We start from the raw sequence: 18002 nt of genomic DNA, 5'->3' as shown, positions 1-18002 counted from the left end.
AAAAATAAAGGGAAGGGAGGAGGGTAAAAACGAAAATGTACCTTAAATGATGATAATCTGCCATGTGATATTTTGCTGTCCGGGACTGAAACTCCACCAAGAAAGTATAATTTTTTTTAGCAGACAGCCAGGATGCTGTGTCTTTACACATGGCCACATTTTTTCCAGGAAAATCCTTTGCGTCTTCACAGACTTTTCCAAGAGAATGCCTTTCAGAACCGCTGTTGAATTACAAAGAAGTATTTATTGTAGGAGGTGATTAATGGTTCTCAGTAAAATTGCTATTTTCAGCGTGATTTAATTTTGTTTTACAACGGGAAAAATAGGTTTTTAAGCACAATCCTCAGAAATAAAGCGTATCTTTTCTGGTCCCTTAAAAATGTTAGGACTGGGATTTTTCATCATTCTGTACTAATTCTGTTTAAAATACAGTGGAGAGGAAATTCTATGCCATAAAGCAAACAAAGAGCCAGGGGTGGAAGAGAGGGAGATAGCAGTAGTAACCTCACTTTCAAATCTGTTCTGTTTCCTATATAATGAGGCATCTGACATGGGTAAACATTTTAAGCTTTAGTAAACAGCAATATGTTAAGGGAAACATACTATTCAGGCCTGTTTGTTGTTCAGTTTAAAGGCAACACTGTTTGCTAAATGTATTTGCAACCGCCACAGCTTTGAATTGGACCATACTCTTCCAGTGACATGTTAAATTTTTCATTTAAATGATACCTATCCTTGGACAGGCAGCGATGCTTACAATATTGTGTTTTCTTACAGAGAGAACTGTGGCGTGTTGCAGTCCTGGAACCAATTCGTGCTGGCCTCACTCCCTTCAGCATCATTGATTCGAATTTAGTATATGCTGCTGTGAGCGTGGAGAAAAAACATTGGCCCTCAATTCTCCTCTAGGAGGAATACAGCGATGGACGACCCGCTGGCAAGTTTTCCTGCTTAGTTGCAATAGGCCTAGCCAGTTCTTGAGAAAGTTTTATGAATATCCTTATGAATTAAAACGTTAGACAAATCATTTCCTCTTACTGATTGCCTCTCTGATACCGTATTTCTTAACTATGCAGGACAGTGAAAAGGTTCATCTGTATGCGACACACCTGAATAACCTTTTCCATAAATATTTCGACCAGATTTATCAATTAAAACTCTGGCTTGGCCAGAATTTCATTAAGTTCTTACAGCGTTCTCCAGGCATTTCAAAATACGCATCTTCAACACAGGCAGGCAAGGAAACTAAGGAAACTTCTGTCATCACTCATATATTTTCCCTTACAACGTGCTGCTCAGTTGAAAAGGCACAATAAATGCCAAATGAACGAATAAGTAATGACTAGCTACTTATCATGGATGGCTTTGTTATCATGGCTAACTGTGTACCTTTACTACAGCAGAACAGCTCACATCAGTCCATTGGCTCATGTATGAGTTCCATTTCTCTGTACACAGAGGGGGAGATGGCTAAAGGTTTATACATGAATAGACAGACTCTGAGGTTGTTGCTGAAGGGTACAGCTCACCAACTCACCTAGGCAATACATAACACCTTTCCTTGTTTCATAGTGCCCTGGGATTCTTTTGTTGTTGTTGTTCCAACATGGCCGCAGGACTTAAGCATGTGCTTAGCTAAGCTTGAAACGCAACAGTATGAACAAGATCAATTCAGTTCAAACGTACTAAGCTCTTACTTTTTCAGTAATGGCGGCAATCTCAGTAAAGCAGAAAGTGTAGGAAACGGAACTACAGGAATTTGTGTTTGAAGCCTTTAATTATTTTGTACAGAACATTTTGTTTATTACCAGCATTGGGCACTATATACATTACACCAAAATCCACAAATTGTACACGGACCCAAACGATTTAGAGGGTGCCAGATATGAAGACAGCAACAGCCTTTATAGCAATATATATATATGTATATATATGTGTGTAAGTGTATATATATATATATATACATATATATATATATATGTATATATATATGTATATAAATAAATGCAATAAGGGATATGGGGGACACTAGTATATCACAACTACCGCAAGGGGCTATACTTAAAACAGTTAAATTACTCTGGATACATCAAACATTTCCCCTCAGACTGTAGGGGGACAGCTTTCATAAGAGCTTTTAAAACCTCCATGAAATAAGATCTGCTTTCTTGCGTGTGCGTGTGTGCGTGTGTGTACATGAGAATCCACGAACATTCCACGAAACAACACAATTCAAGTCACTGTCTTACACAAGTGTCTCACAAATTCGTAGTTTTGTTTGTTAACCGCATTTTATTTGGAAGTGGTATATACAAAAAGAGTCCTTCTTAGGTACAGAATCAATCCATTACTACTTCCAGCCCTCTGCAATACTGAGGCTACAGAGGATTTCCATAAATAGAAAAAAAATGAAGGTAATGGGATCATTAGCTGTATACAATGTAGACTTTTTTTTGTCCAGGTTTTGGTTTCAACACGTGCCCTTGTACAGAGCACGTTCCTTCTTCTGACTTTTTGTTCTGGATTTTTTGTTCCTTTTTTTGTTTCTTGTTTTTACACAGTTGTTTGGTCCGAATGGTCAACCACCAGCAACAAAAATAGGCAGCTGGGGAAAAAAAACACAAACAAACATATATTTCTCTCTCTCTCTGTATCAAAAATAATTATAGCGCTGAGGAGTTTGGTGTGGAGCCATCCAGCTGATGGTGGCCCGCTGTCTGTGCTTTGGATGGCTGACTAAGGGTGGAGGAGTTGGAGGAGCGCATCTTGGTGTTAGGCAGTTTGTGGTCTTTCTTCCACTTCATCCTCCTGTTCTGGAACCAGATCTTGACCTGGCGCTCGGACAGGCAGAGCGTGTGCGCGATCTCAATGCGTCGCCTCCGGGTCAGGTACCGGTTAAAATGGAACTCCTTCTCCAGCTCCAGGACCTGCTGCCTGGTGTAGGCAGTGCGAGACCTTTTGGGCTCCCCTCCGGTGTAATTGGGATTGACTGGGCGCAAGAAAGCAAGGGAACAGAATCATTACAGCATAACTCCACACCCGGCTCCAATCAGATCCAGAACTGCGAAAGGAGGGGAAGGGGGGGGGAGGGAAGGGAGCAAAACCCTTTTCACGGGCTGTTGACAATAGGAAACAATCGAGGAGCAATAAAAAATGCTGATGGGCATTTGGGCGAGAGAACAGCTTCAAAGTCGCGCGGCCCAGAGCCGCTGCCAGGGCGCCTCAATTTATGGGGGCTCTAATTGCTGCCCGAGCAGCCGGGCGGCTCGTAAATCTCTGCCTAAAGGGCCCCGGCTACAAAGGGCGTCTCGCCTGAGGCCGGCAAGTGGGGATCGGCCCTGCCCGGCCCGGCCGGCCTCCCCGGGACTCACCCGTGCTCACATGGATCTTCTTCATCCAGGGGTACACCACAGGCTCCTTGCCCTTGGCGCCACCCAGGCTCTTGTCGGGCAGCAGGGCGCAGCCGGGGCCGGCCGCGGCCGGGGCCGCTTCGCAGTGGCGCTGCAGGACGTGGCCGGGGAGCAGGGGCTGGGGCTGGCCGCGGGGGCCCTTGGCGGCGGGAGGAGGCGGAGGCGGAGGAGGAGGCGGAGGAGGAGGCGAGGCGCCCGGGGGCGGCTGCTCCTGGCCCGGGGTGCCGTAGCTGTAGGGCGCCTCGGGGTAGCTGCGGGGCTGCGCGAGGTAGAGCGCCTCGGGCGGAGGCGGAGGAGGCGGAGGCGGCGGAGGCGGAGGCGGCTGGTACGCGGGCTCCCGGCTCGGCCGCGGGTAGTAGTCGGGCAGCGGCGGGCCCGGGCTGGCGGGCGGCGGGCGCAGGTGCGGCTGGTGCGGGTGGTGCAGGCGGTAGCCGCCGCCGCCGCCGCCGCCGCCGTGCTGCGAGTACTCCTCGCAGGGCGGGAACTTGGGCTCGATGTAGTTGGAGTTTATCAAAAACGAACTCATGGTCATTAATTTGGGAAGTGCAAAAATACTAATTTTTCTCGCGTTGTCGTTTTTCTGGGCTCGGCGAGGCCCCTCCCCTGCCTCCCTCCCCCCCGCCGCCCGCCCCCGCCCGCCGCTGTCAAGTGCCCGCCGCCGCCAAAGTTTGGGCCTCCCACCCCCACCCCCCCGCGCCAGACACACACACACACACGCACACACACGTGCGCCCCCGCGCCCGCCACCACCTGACCGGCCGGGCCAATGGCTGCGCCGCCCGCGGACCCCGGATCAGGAAATGCAACGCGGAGCAGCGCTGGGGAGGAGGGGGGGCTGCACCTCCCCCCCCGCTGTGTGTGCGGGCTGGGGGGGACTCACGCGCAAGGAGCCCCAGACACCGCCCAGAGACCCTCCACCACCCCCCCAGCAACAACCCCGCCTGCAAGGGGTGCCCTGTGCCTCTTGGGGAGCCCCCAGACTCCGAGAAGTGCCACTGACTGCCCTTCATTTGCTCATTAGTCCCCCCTCCTTCCACCCCGGAGAGCCCAACTCCAGGATCAGCTGGAGGGGCACCCCAGATTTGACCCCTGCAGCATGTTAGGGTTGGAAGGCAGGAGACATACCCGAGAGCCCCCAGTGCTCTCCGCAGGAGGACAGACCCCTGGCACTGCCCAGGAGGTTTTAAAGCCTCCCCTTTCCAAACCACCCGGTGGGCGGTGGGGCAGCCCTTCCCTCCAGGTGGAAGTGAAAGCGATGAGGCTGCAAGAACCTCCGCCTTGTGCAGGCCAGGTCGCCTTGGTTTCTTCCCCGATCTGTCCCTAGAGCTTGCCAACGTTGCTATTTTATGGTAATTTAATTACTTAAAAATCTTGCGTCCCTTTGCACATTTGGAGCTGTGATAAGGTATAATTAGATTCAAATGTTAGTAAAGACGGAGGGAAGAGAGTCAAAGGGAGTCTTTAGCGGTGTTGTGTATTAATAGAAATATTCTTGGGGGGGAGGGACCAAACATGCTGAAATAAAATACTTCGTATAAAGGATAAGACCATCTAGGAATATTTCAGTCAGAGGAAGAGCCTTTCCCCACCTACGAATTTCCCCGTTGTTTGTTTGCTGTTTTTATTTTTTACCATAAGAGAAATCCCTGACAGCTCTCGAGAAGTAGCTCGCAATATCGAAGCTAGATGTGGAGACTACTCTCTGACTGGTAAATTGCTAAAATGAGTCTGTTAACAATATTTGCAGCTCAGGAAGGAAAAGAGGCAACCGCTTGACCTTAGATAATTGAAATTTGATAGTTAAACTAATTGCGCCATTATTTTAAAATAATAAATTACTTATTAATCCCATCTCCAGTTGTACGCTGGCGGTTAGGACTGAACTTTTCCGATTTTACTCCGCGCTGCTTCTCTTCTTCTCTTTTGCAGACAAGCACGCATACAAATATTTACAGACCTCTTCGGGCGCGGAGCTGCTGATTAGCTAGCCTCACCTTCTAACACAGCAACATGCACCTCACGCATCAAGGAAGAATTATGGTCCTTTTTAGATTGTTTCTAAAGATAGTTCTCATATCCTGCTTTATGTGCAGACTGTTGTTTCGCAGCCTCATAGATCATATATCATACGTAATAATGAAAGTATATTTAAATGAGTGTTATATCTAACCGGTAATACAGACAGTGTATCGATTTCTATTATGTATGTACATATTCAGATTGCAAACAATTTGTAAGATGGTCGAACATTTCCAACGCTTGGTAATACTGGGATACCTATCTAAACAAGCACTCATTTGCTGGTCGTAGCAAATGTCTAAGGCATAAACAAAAAGTTAAAGCACAGTGCCTGACTGATTTCCCACAAAATACCTAGGCAACCCGGAGTGGTGCAGTAGGTAAGTTACCCTGTTTGCAGAAGAAAGCAGGGTCACACACAATCACCCCTCGCGGGCACCACAACTACTCAACAAAACCAATTCTGACAGAGGAAGGACAAGGTTGTTTGCCTGTAGGGTGTGTATGTGTCCAGCACCTCAAGTCTATTTAAAGAGACCAACGCTAGGGACTTACACTGCAATGAGAAGAAAAGCTTGTCAGAGACCAACAGCAGAGAGGTTTTCGGCGCGCAGATAGGCATGCACACACAGCTACGTACGTCCAAACACAGGCTGGCGAGCGCGACCCCAATCTACTATGTTACCATAACTATTATCCTCCTCCTAAGGCAGCTCCTGGTATATTCTGGTTACAATACTACCGGAAACTGTCGTGCTTGCAACCCTCAGTACAATCCAACGAAAGCAGGTTTCCTTATTTTGTTTGCAAGACTAGTTATATTCGGAGATCTGGCCAGGTTTTGTGTTATTTACCAGGGTGAGATCTCCAAGTATACTTGTTTAACTGGGCTTCTTTCTTTTATCATGTATTTATGGTGCTCAGTTACACGAGAAGGCTACAATTGGGATCCGACTGTAAATCTACAAGGTGACCCGAGCTGCTCAGCTGAAGTCTGTTTTTCATGTGGTTCTAGCAGGCTGTGAAGACGTGCTTATGCAGGATCTCCAAAGGCCTGTTCCTTGTCTTTGTGGTTTTGTTATCATAAACAAGAACCCAGCCAAGACCACCAAGTGTTATCTCGCACACGGCCATTTCGACATTTTACTGCAAGATTTATGGCTGCAATAAACAATCTCCGAACCTTTTCCCCGATACTTCCTTTTAAGCAAGCTCGTAGCATCATCCCACGTACACATAATAATAAAGGAAGAACTTTATTTTTATAAGAAATAAGGTACCCTATTTCCCTGGTGAAGAACAATTATTCAATTAATAAATTACTGAAAGTTTACCAGCTGGATCTTGCCATGGAAGAGTTTGAGCATTCACTGAAATGAAGTTGATAGGGAGATAGCTAATCTTCATGCACCAAGAGGATCCAATCTCATGCATACCCAAACAGTTTTTGGGTGTGTGTGGTTTTTGGTTTTTTGTTTTTTAAATAAAGATTATCCCCGTTTCTTGTGAAATATGCAAGTCCCACGTGCGCGGCTAAAATATATTTACAGCAGCAAACGATTAAAAAGAAAAGAGGGAGGGGGGAAAAATCAATTCAGCCTTTCAGCTCGCCCAGTGCACCACGGAGGGTGGACGAGGAGAAAGAAACGCGCTCCAGCAGCCTGGTTTGAATCTGATTTGAACCATTTTGAATATATTTAGCCCCAGCTTTCCCTCTTGAATGCAAGCCTGTCCCAAGTTTCAAAGTGACCGAAAAGTGACACCGTGTGCATTTTGTTTCTTATTAATCTTACACATTGACAGTCTTTGTTAAATAACAAGGCGTGCCCTTCACCAGGCGACATTTTCATATTTGTTAGACGCGGTGACCTGAAGTTCACCTCGGCCTTGGACTTAGTTTTTCTAAAAGGTCTATAACAGTGTCTTTTAGATAGCAGGGTGCTTCGCTCAGGTCACTACTTCTAAGGGAAAATTAAGAAAAAAATCGCGGGAAAATGTAAACGTTATGGAATGTATCAACTGTATCTGTCCTTTGTTCTTTGGCAATCATAAAGCCCGCAAGACAGCTCCTCAGCTTAACGTTTGTTAGCTCTCGGGCGAACAGGCTAAAAGATTTGCTTTCAGTGGTCGAGATTGGGGCGAGGGCTGATTTTTTTTCTCTCCCCCCCTTCCATTTTTTCATAAAGCGATGACTTCACCGGCACTGTATATGTTCTAACAACTGCATGTTTGGCGTGATTTGCTTGTTCTATGTTGGCATGGTTAAATAAGCACACATAAAATGTGATTTGTGGTAGAATTGTAAATGAATGGTCTTTTGAGCAGTCCTTCTGCAGCAGAGACCAGTGGGCGCTGCAGTCAGGGAATGAAAGGGGAGAAGGAGTTGGTCTCAGATTCATAACTGTTCTGTTTTCTTTCTTTTTTTTCAGTCAAAAAAGGGAATCATTTAAACAACAATTGAGAAAAGTCAATATTTATTGAAGCTGGCACTTAAACCACTTCGGAAATATTCTTCTTGGTATTTTTATTCTGCACTGGACTGAAAATAGAGGATTTCAATAAATAATTGTTTTGGTAAGAAAGCCAACAGATTTCAGTACTTCACTTGAGGAACCTGATTGTAAAAACAGCTTTTCGGCCGGGGAGTGTCAGTGATGCAGCATGAATCTTGCAGTGTCCTTTCACAAACCAGATATTGGCTACAGATTTTAGGCTGCTGCCAGATTTTGTGCTTTACCAAACATGCAAGTTATCAGAACAAGCGTCTATAATCTCTCACTTGAGGAAAACCTTCTATTTAACCCCTTAAAAACGCATCATGGATCGCTTGCAGTATCATTCTTTTTGTGAACGAGTAATAAACGCATTTGCAAATACATTTATAACATTTCACCACTGTAGTCACATAGGAGGATTTGGGCATAATCGCCAACAGTTCCCCGCGTTGATTACAGGCTAAACAGGTCGTCTATGTATTTTCAAGAATTCCTGTTTTCCACAATGATCCACCAGTTCCACTGTCCACCAATTCAGCTGTATCTAAATCCCGTATGGCTTCTTGTCTTTTCGGTTCTAAAGGTGACTAACAGATAATGATGGAGTACATTTTTCCATCTGACTTCCTGTCCCCTCCTCCACACCTTTCACATCTGTCCATGAGTATTTTGGACTAAACTTTCCCTCCATACCGCAGCATTGTTCCAATATCATTTCAACTGGCGTTCGTGCATTACACAGTGGGTTTGGTGTATAATGACCACTCCAACGGGAATTCTCTGTGTAACACTTTGCGTGGCTTTGTTATTGCCCTACGTAACCTAAGAGCCAAATTCCTCACCGCTGCTCCAGTACTGGAAACAAGAAAAATTCTCAGCCACAGAGCCTAATTCTCAGGGAATTAGGCTCTAAACAAATAAAGTCCGCTATAAAAATGGTCTGAGACGCGGTTAGCTATGAATTGCTATCTCAGAGCAATTCCAGCAAGCTTTACCACCCCTCCAAAGGATGGGACGCTGCAATCCGGTCAGTTTTTCAGCTGGAATCTCCATTGGTAATACAAGATGGCCCCATCGCTTTGAATAGGAAACGAGCCCTCTCGGACTAAACATATAACTTGAAAGCATGATCTCCAATATGTCCTGTTTAAGCACAGTTTAGTGGTCACTGTAGAAATTAGAGTGAAAACAAAGACGCTACGAGGATCAATACCCATGTTAATAGGTTGGCTGCTATCTTATCTCCCTGCCATTTTGCACAGCGAGAAGACTTAACGTTAAAACTCGTGAGCAGGCACTTATAATAATAAACGAGCAGGAAAGCTTTTGTTACCTGCTTGCGGTATATAAGAGCATAGCTATCAACAGAAGCTTGGGGGGGGGAGGCATGCATGTTTACCTGGTGCAGCTGAGGCAGAGATCCTCAGACACAAAAGTGGCCGATAATTCAAGATGAAATACAACGTGTATTAGTCTTGAAAAGAGGAATTTTCTATCCTTTCCTCGGTAATTGAGGTCATTCAACCACTAGAGTTCACCTGGAGTCCATACTGTGATACACACGTAACTCAAAGCTACTTTATCTTTTGTGCTGATAGTCAAGATCTCGGCTATAACATTGACATCAAACTCTGTCTGGGCGGATGACTAAGAGCGGTGCAAAACGTAAACTTTTGACCCTCAACTTTTTGACCTGCAGTTGTAACGCCCTTAACCACAAAGATATACAAAAGCTATGCAGCTTCTTTTAGGAGTAAGAGGTTGCACAGTTTGTTCCAATGCTTCTGCCGGTTTCCCTAGCTTTCTAAGGGTCTTTTTATTTTAAGAAATCGGGATTTTTTTTTCTTTTTACTCTCTCATCTTTGTAAAGTGGTTTTAAATCAGTTTGCAAACTCCTTCGCCAGCGTTGGAGGGACTAGATTAACTCCAGGGCGCTATATGGTTACAATTGCAGGTGAAAAGCTGGTAAGTTGTGGACGTGAAGGTGGAAAAAATGTAATGTAGAGCGTCGGGGCGAAGGAAATATAGCTGTCTACTGCTCAGGACTTAGTCATTTCTCCTTTATTTAAAAATAAAGAATCAACTCTAATTGTTTGTGAAGCCTTGTCTAGGCAAACGAGTTGACTGTGAACTTGGTCTAAAGCGAGCTCTGCTGGTGATTCCTAGGGTGTGCAGATTTATCTTTTCTGCATTTACTTAACCTGGCAGTGAACTGCAAGGGCTGCCATTTGTTATCCAGAGACAGACTTCACCTCAAGCAAGGACTGTTTCACAAAATTGCAATAATTACCCAATAACCTTCATAACAAATATTATTATTGAAAAGTCATTTTTTTGGATATGGGACAGATTCCTTATGCGCACTATAAAGCGAAAGCCTTGCAAATCTTACCCGTGCTCTGTGGCAGATGGTATGGCTTGTATATGTGGCTACGTGTACATCTGAGTAAGACGGTCCAGGAGATTTTTGCCTTCCTCAGAGGCATTAGTGAGGGGGCTTTAGTTGATAAGGAAGAATATTTTCAAATATAAACTACCTGCTGGCGGAGTTACAGCTTTGTCCTATGAATAGTAACTCGAACAATGAAAGAGTAGCTAAAGCCTAGGAGTGAGAGGGACAAGGGGGGAAAGGGGATTCTTCACTTGCTCAGGAGGTTTATTAATGAACTATTTCATGTATGTAAACGGTATGCTCTGGGTGGGGGAAATACTTTGCTCCAATGCATATGGCTCCAGATCGAAACCTCATGATCTGCCCATATGAATCTACTCCCTTCAATTTCCCATGGAGCAAAGAGCAAACACTTGCCTTGTCACCCCTCTCCAGACACACACATTTGCTAAATGGAAGGAATTGGGAGAATAATACTCCCACCCCCACCCCCACCCCCGATTTGGCAATGAATATGTTTGCAGGGCACCCGACTTCCAGTTACGGGTAAAGCTCCATCGAATTGTTGTATATCTAGTTCAGGGAAAGGTCTGACTGGTAGAAGTCGCTGGTTATATACACAAAAGGGAGAGCTAACCTTTAATCGCCATTACGTTTAGCCATGCCACGCTACACTAAAGTATGTCTTTCAGAGGATTAAGCAAACTGCATTTGAGTGCGGAGAATGCCACTTGCGAGGGTTTGAGTAAAATAAACTCACGTGCACCAATTCGCAAAACACTGAACAAAATTAATGGGCACAGATAAACTAAGTTTGGCTTTCAAGCGATCCCTCTGTCTGACCGACACTTACTCATTTTTAATCAGGACACAACTAAGGCGTATGTAAGGGTGGCGAGTTTGGGAGTTGGACCTGTTCTAATCAGCAGGAATTATAGCATCTGAATGTACTTTTGGTCTTAAAGGATTCGAGCTGCCTGGACTTTGACAGGGGGAGGCAAGCCTAGAAATGCTTAAAAAGTTGTAGTAATTTCCAGTCGAGACGACCGTGTCTTGTGGTTGCGTGCAATATGTGCGTGTTTCTCTCCCTGTGGATTTTGTGCAACTTGCTCTTGTTCACAAGTCTCAAACGTTTGCATACTCTGTGTTATGTACAGTATGTTTGAGAAACAAAAATCCAAATATCTTAGGTCAGTTGCAAATTATTTTACAGCTGGCTCTGAAAATTCACAATCTCAGCTGACAGAAAGGTCACTTAAAATACAGGGCGAGTTCATGTTTTTTTTCCCTGACAATGGAATATCCTCTTATACAATGGGACTAGAAATTAAGATAATGTAAACTATTTTGCTTCAGGTTTACTCTGTGCAATAGGCGAGATAGGTGATTTACCTTCAGAAAACAACCGGTCTGTTAGACACCAAAACTTTTTTTTAAGGGTGTGTACAGTTTTTTTTGCCACACATACTACCTTAGTTTATGATACATAATTTAACGTACTACTATTAAATATACGTTTCCTGCTTTCCTGTTATTGAAGCGATGATACTATGTGTACCATGTACCAGCCAGCTGTTCCTAAGCTAATTGTATCGTGTACTTCTGGAGATCAAGTGCAATAAAAATGCACCTTTCAAATCTACTTCTTAACCCTGTTATCAAAGAAGTACATGCGATTTTTTTCCTTAATGCAGTGTTCACAGAAAGGCATGAAAAGACAGCATTTTCTAAAACGCTTAAACTTCTGCTGTGAATTAACTCAAAATATCAGAAGTTTGTAAAGCAAATACGTCCTCTAAATAAGCTAACAGTTTAAATATAAAATCGTGTTTTATCAATGCATACCCTCCATTAGCTGGAAAAAAAAATAAAACAAAGACACAATGAGTGTGCCATACCATTCTTGGACATTGAACAGGTACCACCTTTATAAAGTGGTAAACTATCCAGTTATTGTCCTTGAATTCTAACGCCTTTCTACCATACTGACATTTGCTTGAGCTGCCACTTCTAAGGCAAATTGCAATGCTGAAAGGAATCTAGAAAAATTAAGCCAGAAGCCTAACGATCAACATATCAAGAAAACATAATTGCACAGCACCATTTGAAAAACCGTGCCATACCCCAAACTGTCCAAACCTTAGTTCCGAAGCAGATAGATAGATAGATAGATAGATAGATAGATAGATAGATAGATAGATAGATAATCAATGTCTGCCTGTATTTCAGGACTGCAGGCCTAATCCAGAAAACCCATCCTCATCACCCGCATAGTCCTACAATGCTCAGTGTGACTATTGTCCTGAGCCAGGATCCTGGGAGTAAGGGTCTGCAGGATCAGGCCCAGATTCTACAGAGAAAAAAGACAAGAGTCCCTTTCACCTTTTTACTCAGCCCTAGAAATTCAAAGACTGAAGTTAAATCCGGCCATAAAGTTTATTGCTGAGTAATCACACTCTCGTGAGAACAGTCTACTTAAATAAAAAGAATGTTGAAGCAAACCTGCAGCTGGGCCTACCCGCAATCGCCAGCCAGCGAGAGAAAGAGAGAGAGAGAAAGAGAGAGAGAAATAGCCATGGGGCTATTTACAACCTTCGGGAAACTGAGTCTGTATTTCATAATTTGCAGCACTCTGATGACCTGGAATAGCTCGTAGGAGCATCATAAGTTACAATCAATTTTGTTCTCTTAGAAAAACAGTGAAAATAAAAACAAACAAACAAAAACCCTGGAAAAAGGTACCACCACGAAACTGCTACTGAGCCTATCTGCTGGCCACACCACACTACACATATGGCTATATCCAGAGAAATGAAGCTTCTTAGAGAACCTAGAACAGTAAAGAAGACTCCGAGCCAGTAAAATACAGTCTATGCCATTTTTATGCCAGCTGTGGCATGCAAAATATTTTTCTAATCCAAAAATGCACCAGCCCTCTTCCAACACTAGCATGTCTCCAGAAGACACTGCTCAGATAACATCAAGCCATATATATATGTTTCCTTTTTAAAAAATCGCCTGCAGTAACTGCTCCTTGCTAAACAAAATCTTTCCAAACTGGAAAGTCTATGGAGCAAAGGAAGTAATTATCTTCTGCGGTAGTCAGAGTAATTAAAGTTAGGCCTCAGAATCCATCTCTGCCAAAGACTTATTGTGGTTTTCTTGGATTTGATTGTTAAAATATAGAACTAGGGTTAGAATTAGAGAGGGAAAAGTTTTCAATGAAACCTGTAACATTAGTAGATTTTTCTACCCTTTCCAATTCAGGGTGACAGTCCTGAAAGGATGGAGCCGGAGAGAGAGTCGAGTTTCCAACTGTACAAATAAACTTTAAGGAACTTGTGCACAAACTTACCTTGCCTTGTAAGGAGCCATTTTTCATAGAGTACTGAGAACTTGTGGTTTGGATACTTCTGTATCTAAACCTGACAATTTGAATGACCAGGAGGCACACGTAGCCTGCAAAAGAGTCAAATGAAGTCCAGCGTCAGTGAGATTATATGTTATGTGGTATATAATGTTGGATGTCAACTCCCCAAAACCATAAAACTTACTTTAATGGCACCACGTGACTTTTTATAGCCAGTGAGCCTATCTGTCTGTGCTATGGATGATTTTACGATCTAATTCATACACAAAACCCTATTCATTTGGCACCCAAATGTCATATAGCCGGAACTGGGGCTTATAAAGTTTACTGTTTTATAACTTTTAAGGGAAGGCATCAATGTAACCAGTCAGTAAATGTGCAAATCTTTAGTTGCTCTTAGAAGCTCAGAAGAGTTAACCTTTCAAGCTGTGATGGGGTAAGTAACATTGCATTTCTAGAAAACTAATTGTAGCGAAAAAGCCAAAAATCTGGAAAGGGTGAAAAGTGGGAAGGTGGCTCTAGGATGTTGCTTATAGACGTCTCTGATATGGCTGTCCTGCAAATATACTTAATTAAACCACGGGAGTAATTCTATATGGCGAGGCAAACACGCCTTGGAGCTGGGAGTGGATTTTAACAAAGCACATGTTTTTCAACAATCAGCAAACAGATAACAGTTGATTCACCCTCCAAGGGTGTTGGTTGTGGGTCTGCAATGCAGCTTTCCACCTAACGAGAAACCACTAAGGAGGAACTTATGTTCAAAGTTGCAATTTAAAAGCTTGGTATCGGACAATTGCACTTGTATCAGATGCAACGTGTAGCATTAGGTCTTAGCCAGGTAAAATATTGCAAACTCTGCACTGATATGTTTCTTTCAGAAGCGAATTAGGAAGTACAACTCCTTGTTTTGCACAAATTAAATCACGAAAGCTTACAATAGAAAGTTTATTTTTTGTTGTTGTTTCCAGTCAGGGTATTTTTTTTGTAAAAACAAATACAAAAAAATTGGGGGGAAAAAAAAAAGAAAAAAAGCTGATCACAGTTTGCTCAAACAGCCAGACTTTGACTATATTTGTAACTTTGTTCACAAAAAACATACATCACTGAAGCTGCGCTTAATAAGAGCCACTTCTAGGAGGTCGTGCAAAAAGTCATACAAAGGCACAGCAAGGACATACTGTTTGGAATCACAGTTTTCGTCACAGATTCACTATTCACTACACGTAGGACAAGTTCAGTTGTATTTCATCATTTCACCTCTACAACAGCATTAATTACACAGGAATTATATAGGTAGTTTGAATAAAAATATTTTTAACAGCTTGGAGCTATACAGACATTAACACTTGAACACACATGCACAGTTAAGCAAATTGAGTGCAACACATAACATTGGTACTAAACGAGGGGGTTTCTTTCTCTCGTGTTTGTTTGTTTTTTTACAGTTACTTCAAGTAACACAGCTCGCTTCATATAAATAAGTTAAAACATCTATATTTCCAAGACAAAGCCATTCAAGACAAAGAAATGTACGGAAAGCAGATCTACTTATACACGCGATATCATGGGAATGAACAGGCTCATGATTAAAAGATGACTTAGGGCGACAAGAACAGGGTTTCTTCACAGAAGTAACACAAGGAAGTTTTAGAAAGTCAACTTAGTACTGACATTCTACGCAGGGTCAGCTAATACTGCTCAGTACTTTTAATGGATCAAATTCTTAAGGGCGGAATGCCCCTCCTGCAGCTGCCATGCTCATGCTTTTCAGCTTATTATCCTTTTTCCATTTCATTCTCCTGTTTTGGAACCAGATCTTTATTTGTCTCTCTGAGAGGCAAAGAGCATGTGCTATTTCAATCCTTCTTCTGCGGGTCAGGTATCTATTGAAGTGAAATTCTTTTTCCAGCTCCAGGGTCTGATACCGGGTGTAAGCAGTCCGAGCCCTTTTTCCTTCGGGTCCCCCTATATTGTCTGCAACAGAAAAGTGAATGATTTAGCCTCTCAGCAGCGACCAGCTCCTTTATTTCTAAAGCAGCCACGAGCATCCAAGGACCGTTATTCTCGGTCCTGGCTTTCTTTCGGGGAAATGCTCAACAAGTTCTTCCCCCCACCCCCCTCGTCCCCTTTTTTGTGTGTGTCTGTGGAGGGTTTTAGAGGAGCCAAGCGCCCGTCCCCCCACAGCTGAGCTGCTGGATGGGCTTACTGAGGCAGGCAGGCAAGCCGGGGCACTGGGTTCTTTCCCACGACTTCGCGGTGGAGGTTAGCTTTGTAACTCCCCAAACCAGCCCTGGCTCCGAAGGAGACCGCCAGGTAATCATTCCTCCAAGTTACAGGGCAGAGACACCCCGAGCCTTCCCATGCCCCCAGCCCTCGCCCTCCGCTCCTTTTTTTTTTAATCCTCCCTGACTTCCTCCCAGGGAAAACTCCCATCCTCACGATTTGCTAAACTCTCGCTTGTCCTTGCCCAGAATTAGTAACGCTGGTTTCACGGGGTACTTCTCCCCATAAATTACTGCACGGTGACAACCCCTATTCACAATTCCCCCCATTTAAAATGCACCCCTGCCCCTCCAGTTGGGGAGACTTGGTGGAGTTGGAGCGGGCTGGCGAACGTGCCCGATTGCTCCCTGCCTGGGAAAGGACATTTTCTCAGTGCAATCCCAGGGATTGGGGTCGTTTTTCGTCCCCTTTCCCCCACCCCCCAGCTCCAGCTCCACGCACCCCCACCGCCCAGCCGCCCCCCACGCTCCCGCCGGCTCAAGCAAATCCTCCTTTAAAAAAGAAAACAGGGTAGCGCTTTACCATGACTTATGTGCAGTTTTCGCATCCAGGGGTAGATCTGGGGCTGGGAAGGCTGAGCTGTGCTTTGGTCGGTCTGGGCACTTGCCTGCTCGCTGCTTGCTGGGGTGTCGTCCTCAGTCCCAGACGACGTGCCAACCCCCTCTCTGCTTATGTGAGTGCTGCTGCTGGAAGTGGACGAAGTGCTGCTAGAGTTAGCTATGGAGTTTTTCACCCCGTGATGACTCTCGCTGACAGGCGAAGTAGCCACGGCGGTGCAGGGCAGAGGGTCAGGTGGAGGCGAATGAGAAGACGTTGCAGGTTGGTTATACCTGGGCTCTGTCGAGGCAGAGGTGGAATTGGACGGGTAATTGCGAGATCTCTCATTGGCACCAAAGTGGCTGGAAGCTGAGCGCCCAACGCTGAGATCCATGCCATTGTAGCCGTACCCGTACCTGCTGGAATGCATGCTGGCGGAATCCCGGTATTGCTCACTCACGGCACTATGATCTCCATAATTATGTAACTGGTAGTCCGGGCCATTTGGATAGCGACCGCAAAATGAGTTTACAAAATAAGAGCTCATTTGTTTTTTGATATGTGTGCTTGATTTGTGGCTCTTGGTCGTTTTGTGCGTCTATAGCACCCTTGCACAATTTATGATGAATTATGGAAATGACTGGGACATGTACTTGGTTCCCTCCTACGTAGGCACCCAAATATGGGGTACGGCTTCAAATCACGTGCTTTTGTTGTCCAGTCGTAAATCCTGCCTGATGACCTCTAGAGGTAAACTCGTGCACTAATGGGGGAGCTGGGTGGATGCTGGAGGCTTGGCGGGCTCTCGCCGCCAGCGCCTGGCTGTCAGTCGGACTCGTGCGCCACCCTCTGGAGACAAGTCAGATCTTCCCGCTTCCAGCCAGGGGCCGCGGGGCTGGGGTCGACTCGAGGTTACAGCCCATTACGGCAAAATGATGGCATTTCTCGCACACTTCCATTAGTACGTCCCAATTGCACGGGGCTCTCGCAAGCCCGGCGGTCGTGCAGCAGGTCGGGGACAAGCTTGCTCTGCATGTGCAGTGGCTCCCTTTCATTCCCTGCCCGCCTTCCCTCGCTCTTATTCCTCTCCTTATTATTCTCCCTGTTCTGCTATAGCTCTCTCTCGCTCTCTCTTTCTTTTTTCTGCTTTTTTTTTTTTACCTGCAAAAAGAACCTGGCTTTTCTGTAGGGTGACTGATTTAAACCAAGTGCAAAACAAGCAGACCGAAATAAAATAAAATTAAATCAGCTAGAATAAAATCAACCCCTAGGATAAATCCTTGCATGCAAACAGCAATTACAACCCTGGGTGTCTGACTTTATTGTATGGATGTCTGTATGGATGTATGTAGGTAGTTATTTAGTTTTGCAAGCGCTTCACAAAATAACAAAATTAAAAGCTGTCGTGCCGATCTGAAATGGCAGGTACTTAATAAGGATAAATAGTGTGTGAGGTTTAAGTGTGTGTGTATACATACATATATATGTGTATA

At 44.5% G+C, this 18002-nt stretch overlaps 3 protein-coding genes across 5 annotated transcripts in view; all 3 read right to left on the bottom strand.

The window, feature by feature from the left end:
- Positions 1 to 18002, bottom strand: part of HOXA3 (homeobox A3) — a 43793-nt gene that overhangs the window by 18347 nt on the left and 7444 nt on the right. Inside the window, exons 2-3 of one of the 3 annotated variants that reach the window (XM_090046680.1) lie at positions 13672 to 13775; positions 42 to 221 (exon numbers count right to left, since the gene is read on the bottom strand). The exons of 1 other annotated variant lie outside the window; for it this stretch is intronic. The gene's annotated coding sequence lies outside the window, so the exon portion shown is untranslated. The remainder of the gene's footprint in view (positions 1 to 41; positions 222 to 13671; positions 13776 to 18002) is intronic. One more of the 3 variants, XM_090046682.1, reaches the window with a different exon arrangement.
- On the bottom strand, positions 782 to 4028 carry HOXA4 (homeobox A4). Its single transcript, XM_090046705.1, has 2 exons — positions 3372 to 4028; positions 782 to 2989 (listed from the first exon to the last, which is right to left on the bottom strand). The coding sequence occupies exons 1-2, from the start codon at positions 3940 to 3942 to the stop codon at positions 2664 to 2666; spliced, it is 897 nt and encodes a 298-aa protein (XP_089902831.1). The 5' UTR covers positions 3943 to 4028; the 3' UTR covers positions 782 to 2663.
- On the bottom strand, positions 15094 to 17909 carry HOXA5 (homeobox A5). Its single transcript, XM_090046692.1, has 2 exons — positions 16495 to 17909; positions 15094 to 15663 (listed from the first exon to the last, which is right to left on the bottom strand). Exons 1-2 carry the CDS (start codon positions 17054 to 17056, stop codon positions 15413 to 15415), a joined length of 813 nt encoding a protein of 270 aa, XP_089902818.1. The 5' UTR covers positions 17057 to 17909; the 3' UTR covers positions 15094 to 15412.

The sequence above is a fragment of the Crocodylus siamensis genome, chromosome 5 (genome assembly GCF_052110815.1).
Source record: "Crocodylus siamensis isolate JL-2025a chromosome 5, ASM5211081v1, whole genome shotgun sequence".
Lineage (NCBI taxonomy): Eukaryota > Metazoa > Chordata > Crocodylia > Crocodylidae > Crocodylus > Crocodylus siamensis.
The sequence above is the reverse complement of the archived record's forward strand: the minus strand, read 5'-3'. Positions and strand labels throughout refer to the sequence as shown.